Here is a 19,979-nt window from a genome sequence, read left to right on the forward strand (position 1 = left end):
AGAGCGCTACTGACCATTACCATGGTAACCTTGTGTAGGTGCATGATGTGGTATGAATCAGCGACTCTGTGTAGTTGAATTTAGCAGATGAATGAATGCACATTGTGTGTGTGTGTGTGTGTGTGTGTGTTGCAGATGGCGAACACAGAGGGTACCATGTTGCAAATAGAAGCTTTGTCTGAAAGCATCAGCAACCTCGCAGTAAGCACCAACACACAAGCTGCTCTTAATGATTCTTGCAGCTGATTGGCTCCCCAGCAGCTTCTTCTTCAGCTGCAGCAGAAGTCTGAGTCGCTCTGATGAACGATTCTATCCAAAGGACAAACATTTCTAATCACCACAGATCACTAGGAAGGAGTTCTCTGACTTCTGGAGTGAAACCTGTTCGCTGCTGCGACATTTATCTCTTCTCAGACGGATTCCAGTTTGGGCTCTCTTGCTCCTGTTCTGTTTGCTGAAGCGGATCTAAGTATAAAACAAATATGTAAATCCATGTCATGGGAGCCACCTTTATTTTTTCTTTTTCAAAGAGCAAACACTGTTTATTGGAATTGTCATGGAAACGTAGATACAATTCAAATTGTTACGCTTCCCATTAGACTCGGAGGGAAATGGCAGCTGTGGAAGGAGCTGAGATGGACTCACGCGGCGCTAGTTTGAACTTTGAAGGACACAGGAAATGCTAATGCTGTCAACCAACCCCAGAGACCTGCAGCAGACAACAGACTAACACGTCTAGCAGCAACTGATGCCTCATGTTATACCGAGTGGACGAGTCCACTAGTGTCACCTCTACCACGAAGAGCTGAACTGGTTCCCATCATTCGTCTGAGCATTTGTCGCTGTGCAGCAGAGAACGGGCCAGCGTTAGGTGTCTGTTGTCTGCGTGGAGCAGAATCCACAGTCAGCACGGCTCACCATGGTGTTGATGGAGAGAGCCGGGTTAAAGGCAGAGTCCTGAAATCCCCTGCAAGTTAGACCCAACCTCTAAAGTCGACGGCCCCTGCTACACTGGGACAGGCAACGGTCACAGGGTTCAATGGTAGTAAGATAAAACATGGCCTTCACATGGAACCCAGATGTCAGATGAGAATGAAAAGATTTCCCAAGGTTTTGGCGGCAAAGCTTTCAGAAATAGTCCAGTCCACACAGTTTCCATCAAATAACCAAGGATGCACTCATATCAACGGAATTCTGATTATAATTCGCATTACTTTCTTTTTCTTTTTCTTTGAATCACGTTAGCGAGTCCTCCCAGAATGAGTGCAGCACCAACATTTGCCCATAAGAGCAGTGACATTAGAAGACGTGCATATAATGTGAACGCACACACACACACACACACACACACAGACACACACAGCAGAGAGAGGTGGCAACAACAGTGCTGCTCATTGTTGATCATCCATGCCAAGCCCAGCTGTCATGCATATGCTCACTATTAGTATCCATTTGGGTTTGAATACCATCATTTGTCTCACAAAGATCTTTCCTTGTTGATAGTGATTAGTGACACAGATGTGCTGTGCAGTGTGTGCATGTTGCTGCTGCACATTACAGCTAGTTACAGATCACCTTAAAGAAAACCACAATCTGTCGGAAAAAAGAGCTTTGAAGAGTCCTCTCCAACGTAATAACCAGCGTTATAATGCCAGGATGTGTGCGGCCCCACGATGAGGTGGCGGCTTGTCCAGGGCGTGCCCCGCCTCTCGCCCGTTGACTGCCGGGATAGGCTCCCGCCTGATCCGCAACCCGGTAACGGACAAAGCGGTTCAGAATGACTGAAAGAATGACCGCCTCTGTCGTGTCCTAGTGTAGTTTGTGTGTGAACGCCTTCGCCAGCACGTCCCAAGCTGGGACTCGAGACTCTGGACTCTGTGGCCAATCCATCTGTGAAGACAATGTGGCGTCGTCCTGAGCCACTCCTTCACAAGTTGAGCCCGGATGAATCCTGGCATTGCCATCAGGGAAGAAAGCAAGCCATTGTTCATTCAGTATATTCAGGTGGTCAGCTGACCTCGTTCTCTGGCCACATAATGTTCCTGAACCAGCTGTAGCACTATCCCCCCACCCCCACCCAGGCTGGAACAGTAGGCACTAGGCAGGATCTGCATCTCTTCTCACCCGGATGTGCCCATCGCTCTGGAAAAGGGTCAATCTGGACTCGTCAGACCCGACGGCCTCCTTCCATTCCTCCAGGGTCCAGCCTAGCCTCACTGACTAGTGGCTTACTTGAGGCTACACAGTTGTTCTAGCTTGATGCATGCCAATAACATGACCCTTCTTCAGAACTACAGGATGAGTCGTTCACCAAGGTTGTAGAAGAAATGAAAAGCTTCTCCCTGCAGAGCTGGAGGTAAATAGCTTGTTGCCAGCTGAAATATAATGGCCCATGCAGCAATTATCCAATAGGATGCGTGTACCTATTTGCTTATTTAAATCCAGCCGGCGACGGTTTCATTTATTTTTTTCTGGTCAGGCAGTGTTGTATCTTATTTCAGATACCGTTCAGGATTTTTGAGACTTCTACATCATGTTTTGATATTTTTTTCTCTTCAAGATAAATGTATTCTAATAATTAAATAATTCTAAAGTTGGCCCCGATGGTGACGCTAGAGGAAAGGTCAAGGTTTTTTTATATAATTTTTTTCAGAAAATAAATAAAGTCCCGGATACATAAACTTTGTCGACAATTCTCTGTAAATTCCCGGGCTCAGATTGACCACAAGGATAAAATGTGTGAGCAATAGTTCAGAATTATACTTTGAAACCAAACGTCTGACACTTCTAGGCAGCAGCTGTCTTCACTTTACCCTGAACTCATGTCTTATGCTCCTTCTTAGCGTCACTATTTGCATTTCCTTCCTGGAGACAGTTCAGCATTTTGTTTACACACGAACCCCCCTCGGGCTCACCGAAGCCTCCGAGTCGCAGCTGCTGCAACCGCTTAACTGGAAAGATGAGTTTTTTGTTGTTGACTTGCCTAAAAAATTGACAAGTTGCACGCACACACACCACACCCAGCACTGCAGGAACTCCTTCTTCCTACCTGGGATAGAAAATCCTCTTTATTCTCCCAAACGTTCGGCACACGTCAGGAGAGTGAGGACATTCCGGACCAGGGGACAGGAGGCCAGGTCCAGGACTTGGAGCGGCAGAGACTTCCAGACCCGTCCTGGTATGTAAGAGGAATCCCTTGTGAAGCCCTTTATTAACTTAGATCAGTGTATTTCACAGGATGACAGAACATTTGTTGATGATTAAACGTGCACCATGTAGAAATAAGTCATTGGTTGATAAAAGACAGTAGTCATGGTTACATGTGTCACATGTAGTTCAAATTTTACCAACCAGATGTCCATGTCAGATGAAATTATGGCCTCTGATTGTGCAAATTCTGCTCTTACAGTGTATCAGGAAGACTATTTGTTCTCCAAACCTCCGTCATCAGTCCACCATGGGCCAGAGCATCAGCAAACCCACTTCTAACCCCTTTCAGAACTCCACCTTTCTTGCGTCTATCAAGCATGCCTCCTCCAGGGGTCCCACCTTTGAGCAGAACCCGCTCCCTCGTCCGAGCATTTTCTCCACATTGAGGAGGCCCCCCGCTGCCAAACCCAACGATTTCATACCTCTATTCAATGACTGCATCTCTGCTGCCTCATCCAGAACTCAAGAGTACCTTCTCTTCAAAGATCCAGAGGAAAAGTTCTCCCCGAATCCTGAGGTGTTTACTCAGGTGGGTCTTTTTATTCTCTAAGAAGGAAATGAAGACAGCAGCTGTTCAGCATTTCTCACAAGTCCTCAATATGTGTTGTCCTCCAACAGGTCTTCCTAATGACATACATCTCTCAGAGCGTCAAGCTCAACCTGACAGACACCTTCAACTGCACGGCCATGACCCCCGAGCAGCGCGTCCTGTTGGGGGCTGATTGGGTTTGGGCTGTGCTGGAAAAGCCAACCAAAAACCCTCGGCTCCAAATTGCTGTCCAGGTCCTAAATCTGACCGACAAGGAAACCGCAGAGGAGAGCGACGCTCCTCCCGAGGCCTGCAGCGAGGCTGTCCAGATCGCCCAGCAGGAGTTCAGCGACAAGAACATACATGAGAGGATGGTGGACTTCTGCACCTCCATTGGCAAGGACTGCTACGCGCTGTTCTTGTTCATGGGGAAGAGGAATGACAAGGGGAATATTTACGGCGTGCTAAGCAACAACTTCGATGCGGCCATCGGGAAGTGCAACAAGATTGACAGACCTTTTATCGAGAACTTCTTCAAAGGCTCGCGGTACCTCCACACACCTTCCGGAATGATGCAAGCCATGGTCACCAAGAAAGAGGGAGAGCCGCTCACTCTCATGATTAAATTCAGCTGAATAGACGGGACTCATTAAAGCTAAGACAACGTTATTCAACCACGCGGCAAACGTAAACTGATAGGAATAGAGGAGGCTACTTTGAACTTCTGACTTACGGACCTGTTAACATTGAAAGTTATTTTCAGCCAATCCCATGTCGTTTTAGTGCATCTGACAAGTCAGCTGTTTCTGCTGCGTACGCCCTATCTTCTGCGACAGCATTAACCCGTAGTCGATAACCTGTAGTGAGGTAAGAACAGGCTGAATCCGCTGAAGAAGTAATAGTTTCCACAAACCTAACATGAAGTCTCAAGTTGCAACGAGTGACTGGAAAAGTCAGAGAATCTTTACGGATTGTTCTTTTTAGCAGGGACAATTATGCAGTTAAATAAATGTGTTGATCCCTGCTAAAATCATTGAGTAAAAATAATTCATAATTCTTTAAAATATCAACGTGGAGTTTTACATCAACAAGTCAAACGGTCCAGATTGGACCGTTTGACTTGTGAAGATTTAAGTAATGACTAGAAAAGCACTCTGAGAGCACAGACCTCCGCCAAGCAGCTCATTCCCCTCAAAATTAGATTTACACCATCCACATGGAGAACTGGATCATCACCAAAAGGTTCTAAATTGTTCTTGGTACACACCAACCATGAAAAATAAAATTGAATCGGAGTTGATGTGCTTTTTGAACTGATTTTTGAACCCTAAATAGTGTTTTCAATGTTAAAATGTTATATTTTTTCCTGGCGTCATTCTGGATCGGATCTTCTTCTTTCGGTTTGTCCCATCAGGCGTCGCCACAGCAAATCAACCTTCTAGTCGATTGCATGCTTAATTCTGGTAAAGTTTTACGCCGGATGCCATTCCTGCTGCAACCCTCTGCATGTATCCGGCGTGGGGCCGGCTCAAGGGAGGCGCCACCCGTGCTGCCGCTGAGGCTGCTTCAGGACCAGAAGACATTTTGCTTGATAGTGTATATCGGACACCTTTGTGACTGAATTTTGGTGAGTGAATTGAATGCATATTTTACAAGATATGATTTTTTTTTTTTAAGCCTCCTTTATAAAAGTAAATGGGCAAATCTGGCTTTTTTTTGTATCCAAACAGGTTGCGCTCAAAATTGTATGGGATCTAACTTATACAATCTTCAAATTTCTTTTCAGCAAGATCTATAATTCTGCTAACAGACAGACAGAGACCGTTAAAACATAACGTCCTTGGTGGAGGTAACAAATCCGTTTACATGTTCCGATGTAGAATTGACTCAGCTGTAAGACGACGCTTCTTAGAAATCTCTATCTCTAGTATTAAATGGACAGTGAATGAACGCAAGTGTGCCACCATTTTTAGAAAGATCTCAATAATATCTTCAATCGTGATCCGGATGAAATTCGGCGGTGAGATCGAGGCCCCCACCCTACTCGATTGTGTCAAATTCTATAAACATCAGTCAATAATCAACTGAGATATTGAGGAACAACTTTTGAAGCTCCATTGACTGCAATGTTAACGAAGATTTCAAAGTGATCCAGAATCCAGGCTCCCTTCTGGATCATCACCAAAATGTAATAATCTGCTCCTGGTAACATTACCATCATTTCCTGAAACTGTCATGGATTCATCTTTAACTTAGACAGACAGACAGATAAACACCCACAAAACACCTTGGCGGAGGTAAAAATGATGCCTGGTGCTGGTCGTCATCGGAAACTCGGAACAGACTGGATTTCCAAAACATCCAACTGAACAAAGACCCACTCCCTTCTACGCCACTCCCCATGAACACATGACTGCAAACTATCTCATGATGTGTTCACACTGAATGCTTGGCAAATATTTTGTGCACAACCAGGCAAAAGCACAAGATGCAGCATGTTTTCACTAATCCAGGGCATTTTTTCAACCTTGGAAGGAGGTGTGTATTCTTTAGTGTCCTACAACTTTATTTATGTTCTATCTAGAAGCTGGTAGAACAGTGGGAATTTGCTTATTGAACACTGCCTGGCGGGGCACGTGATGCAGGCAAAGAGCCAATCCCATTTGTTTTTACTAGTACGCTAACATTTTGATGCATTTTTATTAACTTTCTTGGAGGACTTGGAAGAGTGACAAATTCTATAGTCGATCAAGAGAAAGGGGCGGATCCCTTCTGAAGGGACACAGTTCTTGTTGGATTTTAGATAATAATTAAGGGTGGAAGTACTTTATCTGTGAAGGATTCAGCTTCTTTTTTTTGTTTTTACACCATACAGATTGTTACAGGATTTTGTTTAATCATTGGCAGGAAAATATTTTCTGATTGTTCAGCTGATTGTGACGGTGACGGTGAACTTTCTGGTTACACCTGTCCTGTCCTGATAAGCCGATGGGCAAACCGGAGTGCAATCGAGCTACACTCCAGCATTCTTTCGTCACTTTTTCAGCTGTCTGACCGGCTGAGGCCAAAAATAATTCATATTTCACAGTACAGTGCAGTAATACCTTTACATACGGGTATAATTCGTTCCTGGACCGAGCTCATAACTCAAATCACTCGCATGTCAAATATATTTTTCTCATATAAAAGAATATTATTTTTTTAAATCTATTCCTGCCGTCTAAAAACACTCAAATGAACGCTAATAACTCTGCAATAAACGTTTTTAATTGCTATATAGATACACGTAAAATGATGTACGGTATTACTAGTAATATAGAAATGTGGTTCGATGAGGCAGACGATTGCGCTGACAGCGGCGTGATGTAGCAGGAGGGTTAGACTGTAGACACTTTATACAGTAATTGTACTTTACACGCACACTTACATATACTTAGACATAATAGTTACTCCTTTGGAAGGCTTTGTGTTCTTGATAGCATCCTTCTGTTTGAGGATTGTACATATCGTTGACGTACTCCCCTCGTACCGGCGTGCCAAGTCCCTTACGCGGACGCCACGGTCACGTTGATCGATCATTTCATGCTTCATCTTCATCGTCATCGTCATGATGCATCTTTTCTTCGCACTGCCATCCTTACCGCTCGCTTTCTTTGGACCCATCACTTATAAAGAACATTCACAGAGACAGCAAAAATGACTGAACGAGCGAAGCGCTTAGCGTCCGCATCCGGAAGCACGCTCGCATCTCAAAGCAACATTTTGCTCGCAGGCGTGCTCGTATCTTCAGAGCGCTCGTACGTTGCGGTATTCCGGTTATTATTTTAGGATCGACGCAAAAAGCCACTTCAGCATTTGGATTCTGAGAAGCAGCAACTTTGGTGAAATGAGAACGCTTGTTGTCAAAGATTTCAAATGCCGGCTGCACGTCATGAAACTCCAAATGCCTCAGCTGTGGTTGGCAAACGTTAGCACGCTAACACACGAAAGAAGAAGGTTGCACGTATCAGTAGACTGTCGCCTGAGCCCTCTTGTACAGCCATACAATCAGAGATGGCCATTTACGGCTGTCGTCATAGAAACGCGCTTACTTTAGTCTAAAAAACACAAATGTAAGATGCATTTATTTCAAGATAGTTATGTAGAAATATTCGGTACAAAGGCACGTTTTACTACTTGCAACCTCATGTTAAAGTTTCCGTTAAAAAATAAGTAACAAATGACAATTGCTTGATTGCAAACTGAAAATCACATCTTGTGAGCATCAGAGAAATCCGAGGAACGTTTGCGAGTGGAATAAAAATAAAATAAAAAGGAAGCTTCCGTCAGAGCTCATCCTTCCTGTCGAGTTCTCCTTTGTGGCTTTTGTGTTCACACGTACACGCAGCGGCGTCGTCGTCCGGCTGAGGCACCAGCTCCATGTCCGCGTGCTGCGCAGGCTGTCCAACCTGCCGCTCCGAGTACATGTGTAGTACTCTGTAGTAGTAGCAGTACAGCCTGCTAGGCTGCAGCAGCTCTCTGGCCACCGTCTGCCCCTCTCTGGCAATACTCCGTGCCTCGGTGTCGTTCTCTTTGGCCCATCTGATCTTCTCCAAAAGGTCCGACAGGTTTCTCTTCACGGGAATGTAGTGGGTTCCCGCTTTTAGGTGGCTGTAGAAGTATTCATAATACTCGGAGTCCTGCTTCAGAACCAGACTGCTCCCCAGCATCAGGTAAGGAAAGCGATACGCCGCAACCGTTCCGTCCACGCTCACCTGGTACTTGTACTAAAAGGAAAAAAAAAGAATTTTTAAATATTCATTTAAATGAAAGAAAAGACAAAAATAAAGCCCGAAATACACACTGAAGGAATACCCACAAGTACTCTTTATGTTACAGGATACATGATACAGTCCTTTAATTCGTCGTGTTTGCTCACCTTAAAGAAGTCAAAGAATCCAACAAGCGGCGCTTTGCCGACGCGCTTCTCGCGGTCCCTGAAGAAGAACCACGCCGTGATGCCGGCGTCCAGCAGCTCGGGGTTCTCCTTTGACAGAGAGACGAGGTGAAGGCGCTCCTCTCGACTGTCACGCCCACGGAAGAAGGCCTTCTCCGTCTTATTAACCCACGGCGGCCCTGGGAGAAGCAGAGAATACGAGATGAAAGTGACTTCCTGTGTATTCAACAACATCGAAAGGGTTTAAAACAACCAGAAAATCAAATACTCAATTATATATTATCAACCGTCAAGGAGAGCTTCCCTCTACCGATATAGTCCTCGTCTCCAAAAGGTCCAACCTTCACTGTCCCTCTTATTGTCTCATTTCTAATCCTGTCCAACCTGGTCAGTCCCAAGGAGAACCTCAGCATCTTCATCTCCATGACGATGCTTTTTAGCAATCTTTGCATCTCTAAAATTAAATGCACAGAAGGCCGAAACGCAGGTGTACCCCCCCCCCCCACTCCCACTCCCTTTCAACAAATCTGTAATATCCGCAATCTGGAACCCATCTGTTTGTGACAGACAGGCAGAGAGACAGACAGGCAGACAGGCCCCCGCAGTGCTTCTTACCTGTGTTTCCCTGCACTGACAGCAGGTCATTGGTGACCCCTCTCATGGTCTCCAGGGTGGAGTGCGTGACCTCGTATGTGGGGAGGACAATGTCCCGCGTGTCCGTGGAGCCACACCACGACATGATTGGAACCGCGTTCGATCTCCTGGTCTCTAATGGCCAGTCGCCAACGTTGATGTAAAACTCCACGTCGGGCAGCCTCACCTTCAGCAGCAAAGTGAAGAGTGCGATCAGTGACATCCCGCAGCGCCCCCCAGAGACGATAACGGATCCCGCGGCACCCCACGGACACGATAACGGATCCCGCAGCCCCCCCCCCCCGGACGCGATAACGGATCCCGCAGCGCCCCCCGGAGACGATAACGGATCCCGCAGCGCCCCCCGGAGACGATAACGGATCCCGCAGCGCCCCCCGGATGCGATAACGGATCCCGCAGCGCCCCCCGGACACGATAACGGATCCCGCAGCCCCCCCCCCGGACTCACCTTTCTGGTTAGCGAGAGCAGCATCTCGTCAGAGAACATCTTGAAGTCGGTGTATTTGCCCAGAGTGCGGCGGTACAGCTTGTTGTTGAGGACGGCGTAGTGAATGAGACCGCCTCTGTTGGCGAACCTGGGAGGCACTTCCTGTCTGAGACGCTGCAGGTCCACTGACGGAAAGGATCTGAAGTCGGCCTCAATCTGGGGCTCCTCGGCGGGACACTGCATGAGCCTCTGCCAGGCGGGGGCATCGAGTCGGGGACAGTCGCAGTATTCGTGATACAGTGGACCTGAGCATTAAGAACACTCGGCGTTAAATCAGCCGTAACCGTGGATACAGGCCCTGTAGCGACCAATCCGAGCCCGGCGTGACACGGAACCAACCTTTCACGGCGTAGGGCGACGTGGCGACTGCAACTTCACGGTGTAGGACGTCGACCTTCAGGCCGCCGTCCACCGTCCCGTACAGCCGGTACCTGACCAGGAAGGACCCGTCTTGTCTGTCCAGAGGTGGGGGGACGTGGACTCGGACGTGCTCCTTCTTGTCCAGCGGAATTATCTTCACTTTGAATGTGTCCCGACCTGCCATGTAAAGAACAACGTCAATGAGCTACAGTTGGAAGTACTTTCAGCTCGTCACCGGACAGCAAGTCAGCGTTCTCCACTTCACCCTGTCCTTTGCATCCCCCCCCCCCCCCCCCCCCCCGACACCAGCCACTCTCATGTCCTCCCTCACTACGTCCATGTATCTTCTCCTGGGTCGACCTCTAGCTCTGTTCCCTGGCAGCTCCATCCTCAGCATCCTTCTAGCGATATAGTCCCCGTCTCTCCTCTGGACATGTCCAAACCAACGGTCAAAAACCCAAAACATCCAAGCTTCACTTCCTCTTTCAGCTCGTCCCAGCAGGGACACAGGGCACAGCAAATCAACCTTCTAGACGACTGCATGCTTAATTCTGGTAACGTTTTACGCCGGATGAGAACAAGAAATTCCATTATTGTGCTTTTTTATACAGAATAAAAAGGAGCATGTTCCATGAAAGTGCCCGAACACAACCCCTTGACGGCACGTTTCTCGGACGCCTTCTCAGAGGTCCCGAATCGAAGCCAGCGCCCCCTGTCCTCTGTCCTCCGAATCCTCAGAGACATGTTTACATCTGCGTGGTCCAAACTTCACTGTCCCTCTTATTGTCTCATTTCTAATCCTGTCCAACCTGGTCACTCCCAAGGAGAACCTCAGCATCTTCATCTCCTCCACTTCTAGCTCCGCCCCCTGTCTTTTCCTCAGAGCCACTGTCTCTAAGCCGTCCATCATGGCTGTCCTCAACACTGTCTCTAAGCCGTCAATCATGGCTGTCCTCACCACTGTCTCTAAGCCGTCAATCATGGCTGTCCTCACCACTGTCTCTAAGCCGTCCATCCTGTCTCTCAGACGTCCATCCTGTCCCTCAGCCGTCCATCCTGTCTCTCAGCCGTCCATCATGGCTGCCCTCACTACTGTCTCTAAGCCGTCCATCCTGTCTCTCAGACGTCCATCCTGTCCCTCAGCCGTCCATCCTGTCTCTCAGCCGTCCATCATGGCTGTCCTCACTACTGTCTCTAAGCCGTCCATCCTGTCTCTCAGCCATCCATCATGGCTGTCCTCACCACTGTCTCTAAGCCGTCCATCCTGTCTCTCAGCCATCCATCATGGCTGTCCTCACCACTGTCTCTCAGCCGTCCATCATGGCTGTCCTCACCACTGTCTCTCAGCCAGCCATCATGGCTGTCCTCACTACTGTCTCTAAGCCATCCATCCTGTCTCTCAGCCGTCCATCATGGCTGTTCTCACCACTGTCACCTTCCATAGGGCGAATAAACTGCTGTTGACGTCACTGCTCAAGCTAGCTAAGGTGAAATCTGCTGATAAGGGCAAAAACAAACATTATCAAATCAGTTTGGGGTTAGCTTAAAAGTATAGCAGTTAGCATGAGACGTGCACGCGCAGCCCGTGCTCACCTGGAGATGAAGTCAGGTTTTCTCCCTTTGAGCTGACCGCCTGGATAAAGAAGTAGCGGACGGGCAGAACCGAGTCGGGGTTCAGCCCGGGACCCCAGACGAGACATCTCTCCGGATCGATTCCTCCACCGTCAAAAAGCGACACACTTATGGCGATAAATGTCGCTAAAACTACAAAAGGACGAAGACAGGCGGTCTGTAAGGGCTGCGCGGAGACACCACGTCCACACGCCATAGTGACTGTTCGCCGCGAGGCGTCCAAGTTCACAGATCAATAAAGTTTGGATGAAAACTCCGCCGACATGTTTGGTGAGGAGAGGCACGCCCACTATTCTGTGATGCATTTACGGGGTACCGGAAATGTTGGAAGCGAGGGATGGGACGAACAACGCTGGCGCGTCAGCACCTTGTCGAAAGCGTGAATCCCCGGATTGGTGCGTATCGCTTTAACAGAAACCCACGTGACCGGTACAGGATGTCGTCCGGATGTGACGCGACAAAAGGAAACAAAATGTATCGACTTGTTGCGGGTTCGTGGATGGAGATTACATTGTTTGATATCCCTGCTGGTTTTTTCCGCTTTGCTCCCATTCATGGATCGTTCTCGGAAATGTGTGAATGAATCGATTTTTAGTGTTATTTCATATGATTGAACACTTTGGTTAATAAAATCCCATATAATAATTATATTTTATTTTATTACATAAAAATTTGCTATAATTTACATGCCACCTCTTGAGCATTTACACAAACAAGCAAAATGTGAACGCTTCACATGAACAACTTCACTCAGCAAACAAGTGGAGAAAATGATATTACACAAAGATGATCATAGTTTAAGTAAGAGACTAGCAATGGAATACAGATTAAATATTATTTCGCAGGCTAATGTTGGGTTTACAGCATGCACGTTTTTCCATCTTTTTTCCATTTTGTTTACCTGCAATGATTTTAGATCTACAGCAGTTTGTGTAATGTGTCAATACGCTCCTTGAGGTATCATTAACCCATCACTATTGGAAGCCTCTGAAAACATTCGGAGAGGTGAGGCGATCATCGTTCAATGCAGCCCCGCCGGTAGCGTCTCCCATGAGCAGATCCGATGCCCGGATCATGCAGAGCGCCGTGGCAGGAACGCCATCCGGCGTAAAATGGCCAGAATTCAACATCCAAACAACCTTAAATACGAAAGTCATTCCGGATCGGTCCCTGGTGGAAGTTGGATTAACGTGGCGAAGAGGAGGAAGACAGGTGCAAGGACAGACTTTAACAGGTCAGGTGATGATTTAGATTTTTTTTCCTAATGAAGTTGTGTCATTGAGATTGGAATAAAGTTGTATGCATACAAAAATATGTTTTACGTATGTAAAACATATTTTGGTGTTTACACTAAATTGCCCAAAGGTGTGAGTGTGAGTGTGTGTATGATTGTCTCAGGATCTTCATCTTCTCCACTTCTAGCTCCGCCTCCTGTCTTTTCCTCAAGCCGTCCATCATGGCTGTCCTCACCACTGTCCTGTAGACCTTTCCCTTCATCCTCGCGGACTCTCTCCTATCACAGAGCACACCTGATACTTTCCTCCACCCGTTCCAGCCTGCCTGCACACGATTCTTCACCTCCTTTCCACATTCTCTCCATCACGCTGCACTGTTGACCCGAGGTACCTGAAGTCCTCTACCTCCTTTGCGTCTATTCCTTGGAACTTCACTGTCCCCCCTGGGACCTTCTCATTTACACACATACACTGTTTTACTCCTGCTCTCCTTCATGCCTCTCTTTTCTAGAGCAGACCTCCACTTCTCTAGATTCTCCTCTACTTGCTCCCTGCAGATCACAATGTCATCTGCAAACATCATATTCCAAGGGGATGTACATTAAAATATATACAATCCAAATAATGTATTTCTGGTAATGGTAAAAATTCTAGTGATATTTCAAATATATATATGACAATTAAAATTAAACAAATGTTTCTCTTATTGTCATCCAAGTGCAAATCAACACAACTTCCCACTGATAAACAATATTTGTTGTTTATGTTTACAGTAGTAATATATATATATAAATATAATAATGAGCAATTAAAAATTCTGATTTGATAAGTTTATTATGTTTAGTATGACATCTTGTAACATCACAATAACAGCTCGCCTAATTGAATGAACGGACTGCAGCCATAATGATTTCACATTCTTTCAGCAGTATTTTTCCTGCCACGAGAAAACAGATGATTTTCTAGAACCGTCTGCCATGCTTGGCTTCGAACTTGACCTCATTTTCCACTTCTGTTCTTGCTTTCACTTCTTGAGTGATGCCAGTGTACTCTTTACGATCTTTGACAATCACACATTACTAAGAGTAACCCACAACCACCAGAGGACGCTATATACCTATAATGTTTCTTAGTTTTTCACTGCCATCATCAGTCGTTGTTCTATGTGATATGACAACTCCAATTTGAGTCGTCTTCACATTCTGTGTTGCAGATTCTAACAAAGATCCATCCTTAAAAATGGGCAGTGAAGAGGAATACACGCAGATTTTTGTTAAACCTGAATATGTATTTTTGTTTTCCAAGATGGCAGCTTTATTCATTGAGTAAACCCAAACAGACCTTGACAGACTGACTATCCTTTCGTTGAACTATTTAGAATTTGCTGAGATATACAATCCAAGAAGATAAATCTCTTAATTTTAAAGAGACGCTTGATGAAAAAAAAAAGTCTACAGTTGACTATCTTAATGAAAAGGAATATGAGTGAAATGATTTCTTGTGTGAGGCAAAACACAGGCTGTCATGTGATGTTCAATTCAATTAAATTCAATTTCTATAGCGCCAGATCACAAGAGAAAGTAATCTCAAGGCACTTTACAGGAGTAGCAGGGAAAGACAGAACCCAACTTGACCCACAAGAGCAAGAACTTTGGCAACAGAGGCAAGGAAAAACTTCCCTTTAACAGGCAGAAACCTTGGATAGAATCTAAGACTTATGGTGGACGGCCATCTGTCTGGACCGGACTGGGTTGAGAAGGAGAGAGAGAGAGCGAGGTCAGAGGAGAGTCAAAAAAACAAGGAGGTGGACAGGGAAGTGACAGAGAGACAGAGAGCAGACGCATAAAAAACATAATGCAACATATAGGCTGCTGAACAAGATACTGATGAAAGAACTGCTATATAAAGGTATACATGCTAATGCTAGCAATAGGAGCATCAGTGTTCAGGGCCACAGGTCCAGGTTCTGTAGCACCAAGGACAGAAGGACCTGCAGACTGACAGACACTCGGTGTCTCCACTCGGGGCCTGCAGTCCCAAAATGCTGGCCTGCTGTTGGTTCCAAAAGTCTGTCTGTCTATCTATGCCATTAAAACACAATTTAATATTTCTAACATTCTAGTGTTAATGCTATAAAACAAATATATATATAAAAAAAAAAAAATTGACAACAAATACAAGAGTAAGAATTAGAGTGGGGCTGTGCTATTTGTTCACCAGTCAAACATAAATTAAATGGGTTGCTCCGAACCCACTGGAGCGCAAACACGGACGAGCGGAGCCTCCAGGCACTCAGGTAAGCAGGAACAGGAATCACAGTGGAGGAAAGGCTGCAGGTGAAAAACATCACAGTCCTCAAAGGAACAGGTGGAGTGATCGCAAACCCTCAAACCCTGGAGAAATGATGTCACACATAAACCATAACAGAGCAAGAGAGAAGAAAGGTGATGAAAAACAGATGATAGAAAGGAATGACCCTGAAACAAGAGAATAAAATAATAGTGTTCCAGAAAAACATACAAAAGTTGTCCAGTCATAACTTGTGAGCACAAAAAGAGTTTCAGTTCTGACTTCGTGGAGCGTATAAAGACACACAGCACAGATTCGGAATGATGTGTTAAATAAAAGAAGGCAGAGGATGTGTAAGGAGAGCTCAGAGAGAGAATGAAAGCCTCTTTGTCCTCCAAACACCTGTTCGTCAGGTTTTTCTTTCTCCACCAGGATGGATTTGTTTCTCTGGGAGGGATCGAGATGAGCAGAAACACCCTGAACACACACTATGGGACCTGAACGGGAACAGTTTATTTGTGTGGACAGTGCAGATGATACACTGAGTCACTAAAAGAAACAAGGACAAGGATGTTAAAGTTTTTATCAGTGGATGCAGACAAATTATTCCATGGGGAATTTAGAAATATCCAGTGATCCTCATGTTAACATGACGAAGCTCTCAAGTCAGTTTTTAAACACAATATAATCCAACACAAAATCAAAGGTTGAACTCGAGTTACTTTTTCCTGTGTCCTGTTTGGACAGCGTGGACTATTTTTCTGCTACTGCTTCTGTCAAAGCTATAAAAGTATAGTTTTTGTACTTCAAATGCAGTTTTTCTCAGTCGGTTTGGTGCTTTTCTCACATCACTATCAACATTTGCACGGCAGTTAGCGCAAACTGCAAAACCTAGTGGACGACCTGCAAAAGCAAGCCACTTGCTCCAAATTGATAGTCCATTCCTCAAAAGCAAGTCCTGGACCTGTGGCTGTCAACTTGGATATCGTTATCGCTAGCATTAGCATTTACAGTTTAATATAGCAACTCTTTATTCAGTGGTTTTCTCAGCATCACTCGATTTTCAACATATAGGCTGCTCCTGCTCTCCATCACTCTCCTCCTACCTGTCCTTGTCTCTCCCTCTCCGTCTTTCTCAACCCAACCGGTCCAGACAGATGGCCGCCCACTGCGAGTCTTAGGCTCTAATCAAGGTTTCTGCCTGTTAAAGGGAAGTTTTTCCTCGCCTCCATCTCCAAAGTGCTTGCTCTTGTGGGTCAAGTTGGGTTCTGTCTTTCCCCGCTACTCCTGTAAAGTGCCTTGAGATGACTTCCTGTTATGATCTGGCGCTATAGAAATAAAACTGAATTGAACCTTGAGCATCCGTGACACACGTGACCTTTTCCATGCAAAGCAACATAATTTGCAGATTTTATACCTTCATGCCGATACTTCTGTTTTTCTAGAGTTGAATCTGGGGCCTGGTACTAATTACATGTGTATTTGTCAGTATCTTAACCCCACCTCATCTTACACACGTAACTGACCCATTGCTAATGTGAGCATATGGACAGGTACAGCTTTAAAGCTCCTGTGATGTAAATGACTCGACATCTTTGCTCCTTATTACCTCGTATTCTACATATCGTCTTCCCATCTATCACCAGTATGTTTGATTGCATCACATCCAGACATCCAAACTAAAAATGATTCCTGTTTATGCGGCCCTGAGGCGCCAGTCCTCCTGGGTGCGCTGGGATAGTGGCGACTGAATGTTTGCAATTGTTGCTAGGTTTCAGTTGCCAGGTGTTGCAGAGAAAAACTTTTAATAATGAGGCCAGCTGCCAACAGAGACTACACTTCCTGCCGACTGCAGTACAGCTGCATGGCTGCAGAAATCAAACGTATTTATATCCTCTACATCACACCGAAACAGAGCAGTGTCAGCGTGCTGGACCCACAGAGCACCTCCGCTAAGGATGTGCTGCCCTCTTGAAACATTCCTAATTACCGGATGACGGCCTACTTTTAAGGTCGCCGCCCAGGCTCAGGGTGGAACCCTCGCAGCGTGCTTCCGCTCTGACTTTTCAGAATAAAAGGCCAGGCGTGCAAAACGTCCCTGCAACAGATGCATTTTCATTGCTATTTGTTTTTCACTTAGGATGTTCATTCAGTTGTTGAATTTTGTAGACAATAAAACAGACCACGGACATGTCATGTCACAAAATAAAAGTCACTTAAAATGCAACTTTCTGGCTCCACAAAACTAAGAAATACAATTGAGGTAGTCAATCACAATTGCTTTTTCAGATCAAGCACGATTCTTGTTGATCCACTTTGTATAACAGCCCTCCAAGATGTGAGCACCGTTTATAGCTGCAGACTTCATCTGATACAGGTGTTAATTTAGCAAATGAAAAATGACAGGGTGATTCCGTAATTCTTTCCTCAGAATTGAGTGGTTTCATATTTTTTACCCCTTTGCTTGCTTTAAAATAAAAAGCAATTGCTATTGACAACCACATAAACAGCTAACTAGAGCCGTACCTTTATAATCTAATGACCAGACTTCAGTGAAACATACATGGGACTCATGGTCGGTACAAACCAGGTTTACAGAGTCACGTTATTAGATTTCTTCAGGCAAACTACAGCCAAGTACCTGTAACTGTATTTGACTGTACAATTAGCATGCAGATCAGCTGCTCTGACAGCACACAGCTAATCACCAAACAAGGACGGGCCCATCTTTCCATCCATGGAGTCAAATATAATCCTGAATGGCAGCATGAAATCTTACTGGACCCTTTCAATAGCTTCAGGATAGTTCGTGAAGTAGAGGCCAGATCTGTGCACCATAGAAAACAGGTCAGCTGGACAGATTGAGACTAACGGATTATTCTTCCAGCAGGAACTCCCTGAAACAAGAGCGTGAAGAGAAATCAAACAACTTGAATCAGGAAAGAGAATTAAAGCGTTTATTTCTTTTCTCTTTTTGGCCTACAAAAACAAGGCACCCATTTTGGAGTTTCACATCAACAAAGACTGCAGCAAGTTCTTTTTCCTTTCATACTAAAGCAAACTCAGTGGAGCTGCAGTCATCAGGTCAGAGGGATTAAACGAGGCACCTCCAAAACAACACTTTAAATAAATGCACAACGTCATTGCAAGCGGTAAATCGGTGAAAAGGAAAGCCCTGCTATATTTAATATTAGATTGGCATAACAAGAGCATTGAGGATGAAACTAATCAACATTTGTAAGATGCATAAACCCATTCATTCCAAACAGGATGATCCATTAATCAAAAATTATATCTGTAAACCCAATTTCTCAATCTGCTGATTTATGAGACATGCTTCCACTGGAATGCGTTTTCTACTCGAGTGGGATAAAGTTGGATACATCTTGTTTTCATTTGCATCCTCGCACAGATATTTGCATCAACTCTGGATTCAAATGCCAGTCATGTCAGATTAAACCTGATTAAACCAGATTAGCATCTGATCGCTAAACTCCACCTTCCCCCGCAGGAATCATCAGTCATCTGTGAGAATAGAATTTAGATAAGAAGATTGCTGCTAATCATGTTTGTATTATGTTCAATTGAAGATAATTAATGCATCATTTCATAGCGACGAGGAACTAAACTATCCTTTAGCACCTCTGAACCTCACTGATTGATGTTGCTTCTCTTATCGTTGCAAAGTGACATTTAGCGTTGGGCAGGTTTGCCAGGATGTTTCCTCTCACCCCGAAAGGAGGTTTCATTAATGAGCTTCAGAAGAGCTGGAAGGCAGATTCTTCCTCATTTTTTCCAGTCTGCATGCCAAGGCAAGCCAATAAACTGCCGGCTTGCAGCATCCATCAACCGCTTGATGCTGCAGTGCTAAATGCAGAAATGGAACCATGCTTTCCACGAGCATTCATTTCAGTCCAGCTCAAGTCGAGCAAACAAATTTCACGAAGAGGACCCTTTTGAATCACAGCTTTCCTGCAGAAAGCCACATTACACACCACTGCCAAAATACGAAACAAAACCCGTCAGTGATTCACCATCGAAGACGAGCCCGACTCCCTCAGCAAGAAGCTACAGCAGTGAAACTATCCCATGGCACACCAAACGCTTTAATATCACAATTACATTTCTACTGAATTCTTCTTTCAAGAGTCGGAGAAAGATTCTGGCTGTGCAAAGAAGTCAGGCTGACGTTCAGAGAGGAGAGAAAAAGTACACATTCATATACAATACAGTCAAATAACCAGCAGCCTCCAACAGTACAACGCAGCACTGAATGCATTGAGGTGATTTCTTTTTACACACCTACTTCAGTTCAGTAAATCTGCTATGAGTGAAGGAGCCGCACAATCTCATCAGCATAACAATACATCAGTTTTGTTATAGGTCTACCTAAATAGAGGCGCACACGAAATTAGAAAAGACACTTGATTGGTCTGTTGATTGTTAGAATATCAAGATATATCAGGCACGATTCACACGGGACCGAACCCTTTCATCTCGATACCGAATCACATACATGCATGATCCTACTTAAAATGGCTCACGCTGTGTGAGAGACAAAGGCTACGCGTGAAACTCGGACGCTCAGACGGATCTACAGAAGAAGAATCTGAGACGCGCTGAGAAGACGGCCGCATCCTGCTTGAG

General features: G+C 45.3%; 2 protein-coding genes across 2 annotated transcripts; one reads left to right on the forward strand and one right to left on the reverse strand.

The window, feature by feature from the left end:
* Window positions 1-3,457: 3,457 nt before the first annotated feature.
* rep15 (RAB15 effector protein) lies at window positions 3,458-4,374 on the forward strand. Its single transcript, XM_068739916.1, has 2 exons — window positions 3,458-3,739; window positions 3,829-4,374. The coding sequence occupies exons 1-2, from the start codon at window positions 3,458-3,460 to the stop codon at window positions 4,372-4,374; spliced, it is 828 nt and encodes a 275-aa protein (XP_068596017.1).
* Window positions 4,375-8,064: 3,690 nt separating this feature from the next.
* poglut3 (protein O-glucosyltransferase 3) lies at window positions 8,065-12,004 on the reverse strand. Its single transcript, XM_068738960.1, has 6 exons — window positions 11,770-12,004; window positions 10,156-10,353; window positions 9,778-10,061; window positions 9,291-9,495; window positions 8,658-8,854; window positions 8,065-8,505 (listed from the first exon to the last, which is right to left on the reverse strand). Exons 1-6 carry the CDS (start codon window positions 12,002-12,004, stop codon window positions 8,065-8,067), a joined length of 1,560 nt encoding a protein of 519 aa, XP_068595061.1.
* Window positions 12,005-19,979: the final 7,975 nt, after the last annotated feature.

Source organism: Brachionichthys hirsutus, chromosome 5, assembly GCF_040956055.1.
Source record: "Brachionichthys hirsutus isolate HB-005 chromosome 5, CSIRO-AGI_Bhir_v1, whole genome shotgun sequence".
NCBI classification, from domain to species: domain Eukaryota; kingdom Metazoa; phylum Chordata; class Actinopteri; order Lophiiformes; family Brachionichthyidae; genus Brachionichthys; species Brachionichthys hirsutus.